At 40.2% G+C, this 11,758-nt stretch overlaps 1 protein-coding gene across 1 annotated transcript; it reads left to right on the top strand.

Moving 5' to 3' along the window:
• The first annotated feature begins 280 nt into the window (after positions 1–280).
• On the top strand, positions 281–10,637 carry LOC145397158 (uncharacterized). Its single transcript, XM_080270356.1, has 6 exons — positions 281–312; positions 535–615; positions 745–835; positions 9,108–9,184; positions 9,629–9,788; positions 10,575–10,637. The coding sequence occupies exons 1-6, from the start codon at positions 281–283 to the stop codon at positions 10,635–10,637; spliced, it is 504 nt and encodes a 167-aa protein (XP_080126482.1).
• The last annotated feature ends 1,121 nt before the right edge of the window (positions 10,638–11,758 follow it).

The raw sequence follows: 11,758 nt of genomic DNA, 5'->3' as shown, positions 1-11,758 counted from the left end.
TTTATGCAACTTCCTGTAACAAAACTAATAATGCAAGTTCAGGAATTCCCTTCATTAGTCATTATTTTATGGAGCCTGCGAGGAGAGTACTGTGTGTCTGATTCTCCACATAACTGGTCATTTCAGTCCTTAATGTGTAATGCAGGACAACATATCTGCTAAAACTGTCAAACTTTGTATTGTCGGATCCTTGAGACCTAAGACGACTTTTAAGGGGTAATTTTATGATTCTGGCTAAATATTCGTAACGAACCTTAAGTTATTTTTAAGAAATTAAAACATGAGAATCTTTGTAATTGACTCAGATCCCAGGTAAACATTTCCTAGAATCCAGTTAGATACAGGAAAGGGTTCTAGAGCCTCCACTGGGACTCCAGTTTGCCTCAGTTCTCCTTTGGGTACAAGTGACTCCTGATTGAGAGTGATTTAGAGACTAATGTGTTAGTGGCCCTGCCCCTACCGCTAGCACAGTACGGCTGATAATTGCGTGTGTTAGTGACGTGCACACAGCAAAAACGACATTTTGTTTAACAGTTTCCAGGGGGCAACGGTAAACGTGACGGTCCTGCCTTATGAACCGTACTGGGACGAGACTGTGGAGGGCAACACCACAAGGTATCTTAGTCATAAGCTTGTCTTTAAGCCTATTGTTTATATGTTATGTTCCGTCATATTAATCTTCATACGTTCATCTTCATTCAGACTGTTTTCGCATTGATTATCATTCTTTGCAAACTGTTCCAGGTACTCGGGCGTCAACTACAACCTGCTGGCTACACTATGTCAGGCACTCAACTTCACTTTCCGTCGCATCCCTACACGTGAATGGGATGAGGTGAGTCTCTAGAATGGAAGTATATCACCACCATCATTTTCAAGATGAAAATGGAAATGTGGGAAAATAAATAAACTGACGGTAAATAAGGGCTTGCTTAGAGTTATCAATTAAATTTTTTCAGTTTAACTAAGTTCATTAGTTTTTGTCCAGGTGACCCGCACCCACACATAAATAAACAAGTTACATTCTCTCTCTCTCTCTCTCTCTCTCTCGTTTCGTTTCGTCTCGTTTATCAAGGTTCTAACATACTCTCATGCGTCGGCCCTCGTCACATAATGACGGCTCCCCATGCTACTCAATCTCTGACATACTCACTATTCAGTCCCTTAACCTTGAGGTCTCACATAATGAACTCGTCCCAGGTATATTTTGGTCTACACCTCGCAACCCCAGCCCTTAATATTAACGTTTCGTACTTTCTTCACCCAAGAATGATCCTATATCCTCTCAACATGCCCAAACCACCTCAGTCTACCTCTCCTCATCACAACAGCAATACATTTCAGTCCTATCCTACTTCTCAACTCTTCAATCTTAAACCTAGCCCCCTCAGGCCTTGCAGTCATGGAAGCACTGCAGATCCACATGTGTATATATATACATATAGATAGATAGACAGATATATAGATAGAAAGATAGATAGATAGATAGATATAGACAGATAGATAGATAGATAGAACAGATGGATAGAAAGATATATATATATATATATATATATATATATATATATATATGCTGATATAAACAAGGATAAGGAGACACGATGTATCCCGAGCGCTTAAGGCAACGACTCCTCAGTTATATAATTCATTGTTATCCACAAGTCTGTATATAAAGAATCATTTTTAAGTGTGTAACATTATTTATTTTAATACTGTTTTTATTTAACCAGAAGTAGGGGCGTAAGTTTAGAACACTTGTATTTGTCGGCGGCTTGGTAAGCTCCCTTCGGACTTTCCCTTCCCCCTTTCTGTATAAGAATGACAGGTGTACTCCTACTCCTTCACTTTGCTCTTCCCTGAAGATATGAATACTCGGAAGCGCTCGGGATATATCGTGTTTCCTTTTCCTTGTGGATATCAGCATATCTATGAATCACGTGTTATTAAGTGATTTAATTGCACACACACACACACACACACACACACACACACAGAGTATATATATATATATATATATATATATATATATATATATATATATATATATATATATATATATATATATATATCCCCCTGGGGAAGGGGGGATAGAATACTTCCCCAGTATTCCCTGCTTGTCGTAAGAGGCGACTAAAAGGGACTCTTTTATCTACATTCTTTTTGCTCCCTTTCTTTCCCTTGTACTTTGTCTGTCCAAACCCTCTGCATTTTACTTTCATTTAGTTAATTTCCTCTCTCCACTGTCTGGTTCCTGCGAGTCACTGGCATTGGCTCCAGCGTAAAATATTTTTCTGCCTAAGAAATCTTGATGAACTCTGGTTACGAAGCAATGGCCCTCAGTTCCGTGCAACCCTTAAGTGGGCAGGGGGTGCTAAGAATCCTACGGTGTAGAAATAAGTTTATTCATCCAAAAACAACCTTAAGAATAGGAAACTGGAATGTTTGAACTCTTAATCAGGCTGGTAAAATGGAAGAACTTAAATTTCAGTGTTCAAGGAATACGAGATGGATATTTGTTCTCTGACTGAAACGAGGTTGCTTGGAGTTGATAAAATGAATTTGGAAGATGGTATTACTATGCTGGTTTCTGGTAGGAGTGATGGAAATCATTACCAAGGAGTAGGCTTACTGCTGAGTGGAGATGCTTGTAAGGCAGTATGTGAATTTGAACCAATTAATGAGCGCTTGCTTTATGCTCGTTTAAAATCTGACCATGGTAATATCAGTATGGTTGTAGGGTATGCTCCAACAAATGAGGCTGCTGATGAAATGGAGGATGACTTTTATGAGAAGCTGCAGGATGTAGTGAATGGAGTGGCAAGACATGATGTGTTAGTTTGCATTGGTGATTTTAATGCAATTGTTAGCAGTAGTAGGGATGGCTTTGAAGTTTGTGTGGGTAAGGAGGGTGTTGGTATAAGAAACGAAAATGGGGTGCGATTTGGAAGCTTTTGTTTGGCAAATGACCTTATAATTGGTGGAACTATCTTTGAGTATAGAAAAATACATAAGACTACTTGGATTTCACCATGTGGTAAATATTGTAACCAGATTGATCACATTGCAATTAGCAGAAGGCATAGGAGTTACTTGCAAGATGTTTGCGTAAGGAGGGGGACAGATATAGGTAGTGATCATCAACTTGTTGTGTCAAAGATTAAAATAAAACTTAAGAGAAACGTTAATGGTAACAGACGAGTTTCCGATCAAAATTTTTTTGAAGTTAGATACTTGTATGGGTAAAAGATACTCAGAAAATAACTATGTCAACCATTATTTTCAATAAAAATGTGCAGAAACATGAAAAAATAATAAAGTAGCCGAAAAATCACGTGACACTGAAACGGCCTGTGATTGGTCGTGACGTCACTACTCACACTGAGGCAGCATAGTCTGCTTTGTTAACGTTTAGCCAGGATACACTGTGCTTATTTCTGACCTCCAAGAATGTCCAGTGACAAGAGGAATAATTGCTAAAGTTTCGTTCCAATGTGTAAGTGCACTGACAAAAGCACAGTAGGGAAATTATTCCTCTGTATACTAGCCAATAACAATAAACGAAAACAGTGGTGGCTGGCTGCTCGTCGGAAGTTCCCAGTACTGGAATGCAGTCTTTACTGTTGTGAAAATATTATATTCTTCGCCATATAGGTTCATACACATCTAATTATCTGAAATTCAGTAAAAAAAACTATGCTTTATTTAATTATTAATAGAATATTAGGAGTCAGAGGGAAAACGTGCCAAGGTTAGCGGATATTTTTACTTTAGATCGCCAACATGCCTTGACAGACTTCTGTTTTGCACAGATACTGATTTAAAGTGCGAATAAGTGCATTTGTATGTTAAATTAATAATTATAAATAGCGGAAGTCTGCCAAGGCAAGCTGTTCAGCTAAAGGAGAGGCGGTGGCTCAATCGGTAGAGAGGTGGCCTGTAGTCCCACCGGACCCAGGTTCGAATCCCGGCTGGGGCAGGGAACAGTTTAAGGATTTGAATTTCATTAAATCAGGCTTTACTGATCTACCAGAAGACCCGCCGACATGTCGCAAAAATACCCCCGCTAATACCAATACACCAGTCCTGTATGAGACAGCCCTAGCATGTATTCAATATGGACGGTGGGTGTTAGCGCCGAAGTGGTGACATGTAGAGGTGTATGGTATGTAGGAGGACTGTTGGGCCTTGATTGCAGGCTGTGAAGCCTATGCCCCGAGTCGGACACAAAAAAAAAAAAAAAAAAAAAATCCGCTAATTACCATTTTCGCTGTGAATCAGGATTTTTTAAAAGGTAAAATTAAATACAAAAATTTGACCAGATTTCGAATAATTAGGTGAGTATGAACCTCTATGGTGATAAAATCTATAACGCTTACCAAATAAAAAGTGCCAGTTCGGTGCTGATTCGGTAAATGACCGCCGATTCGGTATTTCGTCACACTCCCCTGAAGTACTGTAGTTGTCACTGAAACTTTTTTTTTTCCTTCGGAAAACTAATAATGAAGAGGTCAAATATTAAATATGAGCATAATACCATCATAAACTCATACAACTGATACTGTACGGCATACATTTAACACTTCCCACCTCATGAGGTACGAGCACCGCTCGGGAATGGTGTAGATGTAAGCTATTTCTGGTCGATTTCACCACAATTTACTTACCTAACAGGTACCACCCATTTACTCCATGAAAAATATTCCTTCACAACATACCTGAAGGGGGTAGTTTGGATCTACGGTGGCCATGTGGGTACAACTATCATCTCTGTTACTGGTAAAGTATTGTGTGATGGATTGGAGTGTCGTCTGCAGTGTGAATGCTGACGTCATCGCCAACATGGCGGCTCCTTCCCTCCAGCCGCAAAGAATTAAAGTTATCACGTCTTGTTCAGTGCAAATGATGAATTAAAAAAAAAAAAGATACATATACCGTAAGTTTTTAAGTACATGGCAGAGTGCTCTGGCCATGTTTACCCAGAACCGACAACTCGTCTATTGTACAGGAGGTAATAATTATGTTTTTGATGAGCTGAGAAGTAATGAGAACACAGTGGAAAAGTTTCGATGGGACTGTAGGAACAGGTTTCTAGTCCTGCAGACTTTGATGGAATCTGAAGACAATGATATTAAATGTGGAGAGAGGTAAAAGAGGTTTTGCATGAGAGTGCTCAGGTTACTATTAAGAAAAAGGGAAAAGCGAGAAGGAAAAAGTGGATGTCAGATGAAACATGGAATGCAATTCAGAACAGGAAAGAGGCGAAGTTACGAAGTGAAGAACAACATGTTGATGGCCAGGTAGTTGAAGTACTTTGAGCAAAGTACTGGAGTTTACATTCTGAAGTAAAAAGACTCGTTAGACGTGATAAGAGGAGGCTATGTGATGAAAAGGCAACAGAGACAGAAATTAAATTAAGCAAAAATGACGGTCAGAGCACACGAGCAGCGTATCAGGCCATAAAGGAGTTAACTGGGACTGAAAAGAGAAGGAAGGAAATACCTGTACGAGATAGAAATGGTAATTTGATGACTAAAGATATGGATATAAAAGGAAGGTGGAGAGAGCACTTTGAATCTGTTCTAAATAGACCAATCCCAGCTGAAGAGGACATTTTGCCAGCCGAGAGAGATTTGCAGATAGAAACAGGGAATATAACCTTGGAAGAGGTATTAAAATCTATAAAGGAGTTATAGAATTTTAAGGCCCCAGGAGAGGATGGAATATTTCCTGAAATGCTTAAGGTGGAAAATGATGAGTTGATGAATGCGCTTTTGAAACTTTTTAATGTGGCTTTGGATAATGGTGGAATTCCAGAAGTGGAAAAATGGAGTGATTATAAAAATACCAAAAAAGAGAGATTAAGTGTGTGTGTGTGGCAATTGGAGGGGGATAACTTTGACACCTGTAGTTGCAAAAGTCTTTTCCAAAATCTTGTTGAAGAGAATAGAGCCAGTAATTGATAAAATTTTAAGAGAAGAACAAGCGGGATTTAGAAAGGGTCAAGGTTGTAATGATCAGATTTTTATTGTAAGGCATCTAATGCAACAAGCTAATGAGATGAAAATGCCACTTAGAATGTGTTTTGTGGATTTTGAAAAGGCGTTTGATAGTGTTTCACGTGGAGTTATGTTGAAAATAATGAGATTCTATGGTATACCAGAAAAGTTTGTAAATATTAGAAGCCTGCATGAAGGTACTTTTTATAAGGTAATGGTGGGTGGTTCTTTGAGTGATTCATTTGAAGCTAGGTCGTGAGTGATTCAAGGAGGAGTCCTTTCGCCATTACTGTTTGTTTTGGTTATGGATTATGTTGTGAGAAAGGTTGTAAGGAGGACAGGTGCAGGAATTGACTGGAAAGAAAGTATGAAGCTGATGGATTTGGACTATGCTGATGATATTGTATTGATTTGCAAAAGTATTTACGAGATGCAGAGGGTGCTTGATTGTCTGGTGGAGGAAGGAGAAAAAGTGGGATTGATAATAAATTGTGGAAAGACTGAAATTATTAATATGAACGTCTATCTATCTATCTATATACCTAGGCTGCTTCCCCCAAGGAAAGGGAGGTAGCCGAGACAGGACGACACACTCTCCATTTACTCATCCATTTAAACACATTCATTCACATCTTAGCCCCAAAGGGGAGAACGGACAGATCCTCACCGCACCACACCGCACAAGGGTCAACTGCGCAATGCAATCAGTGACATCCGCAGCAGGGCCCGACAGCAGAACTGGTTTACCCCTGCCACATCATAACATACCCATCCCCTTACCCGCACCTGACCTGACTAGCTGATCAGACCAAATGCGGGAGAATATCCCCTCAGGGCTGCGTCATCACTTATTTATTCACAATTTCTCTCCATTTATTTCTGTCACGCACAGCCACTCTTCCTTGCTCAACAGACATCCCTCTCGCATCCAGCGCTCTCTTCACACTGTCCATCCATCCTATTCGTGGTCTTCCTCTCAGCCTTACACCTCTCACATCAGATCTAGTTATCTTTTTCACCAATCGCTCATTATCCATTCTCTCCATATGCCCAAACCATCGCAACACCCTCTGCTCAATTCTACCAGCCATCTCCTGAACAACTCCAGTTCTCCTTCGCACTTCATCATTTCGCACCCGATCCATACGCGTCACTCCACACATACTCCTCAGACACCTCATCTCCATTACATTCAAACTTTTCCTCTCTGCTACACCCACATTCCATGTATGAACGTAGAGAATCAAATCGATTGTGTAATTGGGAATAATGTGGTGAAGAATGTAGAAAACTTTAAATATCTGGGAACGACTGTATCACTAATGGATCATTAAACAATGAAATTGAGGAGAGGATTAGACAGGCTTGGTGAGCTGTTGGAATGTTGAAATCTGTTTGGAATAATAATATGCTTTCCGTACATACTAAAGTGAAAATTAACAAGTCCATGGTTAGACCAATTTTTATTTATGGGCATGAGTCATGGCAACAGATCAGAAAGTATTAGGATTTGAGAATAAAATACTGAGAAGGATGCTTGGGGTAAAGTTGGCAAGACAGAGTTACAAATGAAAGAGTAAGGGATATTACGAGAGTGGAACCAGTTAATGAATATGTGAGACTGTCTCGCTAGAAGTGGCTGGGGCACATATACAGAAAAGAAGGCAGTTTATTACAGGATGTGACAGAGTGGACTGCTAGAGGAAGAAGAGGTAGAGGTAGGCCAAGGGAAACCTGGTTGAGGACAATGAAAAGAGAAGCAGGAGAGGAGTGTTGGTGGGACCTGAAGGAGATGGCAAGAAACAAATATTGGTGGAGAGAGTTCATCGAGGCCCTACGCATCCCGTGGGGTGCCACAGGAAATGATATATATATATATATATATATATATATATATATATATATATATATATATATATAAACATATATATATATATATATATATATATATATATATATATATATACATATATATATACATATATATATATATATATATATATATATATATATATATATATATATATATATATATATATATATATATATATATATATATATATATATATATATATATATCATTTCCTGTGGCACCCCACGGGATATAGATAGATAGATAGATATATCATCAGCCGTTTGAGTGTCCACTGCAGGACCGGCCTATCCCGACCGAAATGGCGACGGTACAGCCTATAGATCTCTACCAAGTGGCTTAGGCTGCCTGATAGAGATTACCTGTAGGATGAGAAGTGCTTGTGTGACTAGTGTTGGAGTGGCTTTGGATGTGTGTGCAGTCTGTGAACTATGTGTAATCGGCCCATGCATGCCGACTGAATGCAAACATACTTTATAGTACGCAACACTGGTTCAACCACAGCACCCGTTATGTCCGCCAAAGTAGTGAGTAGTCGGAAGAAAGCTCCCAAAGTTTATTACCCTGGTGGGGCGCGAACCCTTATTCTTCAGTGTATGAAAACGCACATATTACTACTGTACCACAGAGGCTCCATATATATATATATATATATATATATATATATATATATATATATATATATAGTGTGTGTGTGTGTGTGTGTGTGTGTGTGTGTGTGTGTGTAAAATTTAGTTTCTGAGACTGTAACAGTAACATCCTATCACATATGATCAAGGTGGGCGAAGAGGCCCGAGTCTCAATTACCTCCATCCACATTCTGTAACTGTTGGCTACTAACTTATAACCGTGATGAAAACACATGTTGGACACATGACAGAATGACATTAATCTACCTGTTGACTAACTGAAACTACTGTAGGTGGTCACCACGTATTTACCTCATTTGCCTCAGTAGCACTTGTGTACACTGAACCACTACTAGTCATGCTAAATAAATTACATTACCATCAGTAGAATAACTGAAGTTTTTCAGGTATCTAATACTGTCAGGTGTACTGACCATGTAACTTACAATGGATACCCTATGTTCTGGCTCATGTTCCATACACGGAAAAGTAGCCGTCAGACTGTTACTTTTTTTACTGTTTCGTCTGAATCATGTGACTTACCTAAACACCTTTCTCGTGGAACTTAATGTTTATTCACTTCATTCGGGCTTTTCATAAACTTTGCAGGTTGCACATCTGGTGGAGATTCGGAAATCATTCATGACAACAGTAATTTACGGTGTACTCCCAGAGCGACTTCAAAGGTAAGTTAAATAAATGCAGCCGAATTTAGTATAACATTACATCATGATACCATTCTAGGCTGAAGTTTGATCCATAAAAGAGTGACAACTTGCAATACTTACTCTATGCTCTCATTGCCTGAAGAGTTAAAGGTAGTCGCTTTCAAAATGACAATTTTCTTATACATGTGGTGTGTTGTCTACTGTCGAGTTCACGGCTATTGGAATATGAAGCTTTCCACTAACACTGATGATAAGTGAACCAGGGTGTAGGAGATACAATTCCACATCCAACCGACGGTGGACACTACATTAGGCAACAGCTTACATGTGAATCCTTACCATGACTGTACAAATTTATATGACACTGTACGGTCCCATCCCATGTATTTATATAAATTTATATGACACTGTACGTCCCATCCCATATATTTACAGACTTTACAGTACAATGAACATTTTCAGGTGGGACTTTACCTTTATCTTCGAACATGCTGGTTTGTACTTTGCAATGCCCACCCCAGTCATAAGACCCAGCTGGTTGAGCTTCTATTACCCACTTGGCGGGTATGTGTGGCTCGCCATCCTGGTCTCGACATTGGCTGTCTGCATCGCCCTTATCCAGGTGGGTACGGGTCTGAGCAAATGCTGGTCTTTATTTTAAGACCCCATGATCATATGGACTTGAACCTAGTGCAGTAAAGGCTAAAGTTGCCCTTCTGCCATCCACAATCCTCCTTTGGGGGTACAGGAGGGAACTGAAGGACGTTTGTATTACCTAACTACGTACCGCTGATTTTTATCAGTGCCACACGTGAAGGTGTCCCTCGTGGAGAACTTGCAGGTGGAAATGACTGCCATATATAATACATTTGGAAACAAAATAATTCCCTTGTGTATAGTTGTATAAGTTAATGTTGATAGACTTAAGGTCAGAAACCTGGGAAAACATAACGTCATGATTTCAACAGAGCTGCTGAGTAGGAGCAAAGGAACACTTCAGGATAAATAATGCATGAGTATATATTGAGTTTTTATTTGTGGAATTAAATGAAAAGTTTTCTTGGATCATGGAATTGACAGAAGATATGGAGAATGTGGGATGTGTGGTTGTTAGATGGGACGTTCACATGAATGAGGTACACACGAATGTGGGATTCGAGAAATGTTAGAAATTTTTTGTAGAAGTATGAGTTTGTAAAGTGAGATGCTCAAAATAGGAAAGTAAGTATTTATACGAGAAACAGGTGTTTTTCAGGTTATTGAAGAGGAAATTGAAAATATCTGACGGACACTCTAATGCATGGGAAGGGAAAAATTGTATAATGTCTAGGAGCGGGATGATGAGCGACGATGGGAAATGAAGTGTAGAAGTATCTGCAAATAGTCAGTATGCCAGTCATGGTTACAGGTCATGGTTAATGAGGACATGGAGAAAGTAAAGAATGCAATGTGTACTGAGCAGATGCAATAAAACAAAAATACAGTAATTCCTCGATTATCCGACACAGTACAGCCATTGGTATATCCGGATACAGACAAAATCCGGATACAGAGCAATATCCTACCTACCAATAACCTACCCATACCCAGCCTATATGTACAGTACCCCACCTAATTGTAGCTGTGTTCTTCAGTCTTCCAGCTACTGTACAGTACTGTATTTAGACATCAAAACATGCATGGGAATATCCAATATAAAGCTAGACGCTAAGAAAACAATGCATAAACAATAAAAAAAAAAAAAAAGCACACAGTACAGTACTTACCATTCAGTGAATGGCGGACAGGTGTCATAACCCACTAGCCTCTAGTCGGTGTTCAGCAAATGTCTAACACCTCCTCCTCTTCCTCCTCCTCCTTCATCCGCTGGAGCTAGGTGATGAGAGGGGACGTGCGACATGATGATGGAGGCCTACGCATCTCAGGAGACTCTGTAGACAGCCGCAAGCTCACATCTAATGGTGATTGAACGGCTCGGTTAAGGGTCCAAGAGTAATGAGTGGGGATGAGGTGGTGGTGGTGTTGGGGAGAATGGGCTTGCAACATGGGGGTGGCGAGTTTGAAGGAGTCAGTCTTGGTCTGATGATATGTGCGGCGATTCTGATGGAGGATGACAGCATCCCTGACTGCCTGCAGATCCATCACCAGCTTCAGTGGAACCAACTTCCTGTCACAGAGCAGGTGCTCAGCATATTCGAGCACCAGCTCAATCCCGGCATATAGTGCACCAAGACGGCGAAGTGATGGAGTGGCAGGGTGCTCAGAGTCAGGATCCTCCTCCTCGTCCACGTCGCTGTCCAATAACCTGGATCGCTGCCATCATCCTCAAGTCACACCCTCACATCATCTATGTCCACATCCACACCTGCCGCACATAGATGAAGGTGTACGACCTCTAATCCCTGATGGAGATGAGATCAACCGCTTTCGAGGGTTTTGATGGAGACTTCCTTCCAAGTATTCGCCCAGTTGAACACTGCAGACTTGATGTTGTAATTTTCCAAGGTCCACTCCAAACGTGTCTACCCTTTGCTCGTCCTCTAACACCATCGTAACCTCATCCAGAAACATCCAATGATGCAGTATCTGTGC

This window comes from Coenobita brevimanus, chromosome 40 (genome assembly GCF_032717465.1).
Source record: "Coenobita brevimanus isolate Jiangsu-jjx chromosome 40, ASM3271746v2, whole genome shotgun sequence".
Classification (NCBI taxonomy): domain Eukaryota; kingdom Metazoa; phylum Arthropoda; class Malacostraca; order Decapoda; family Coenobitidae; genus Coenobita; species Coenobita brevimanus.
This window is presented reverse-complemented; position numbering and strand designations above follow the sequence as displayed.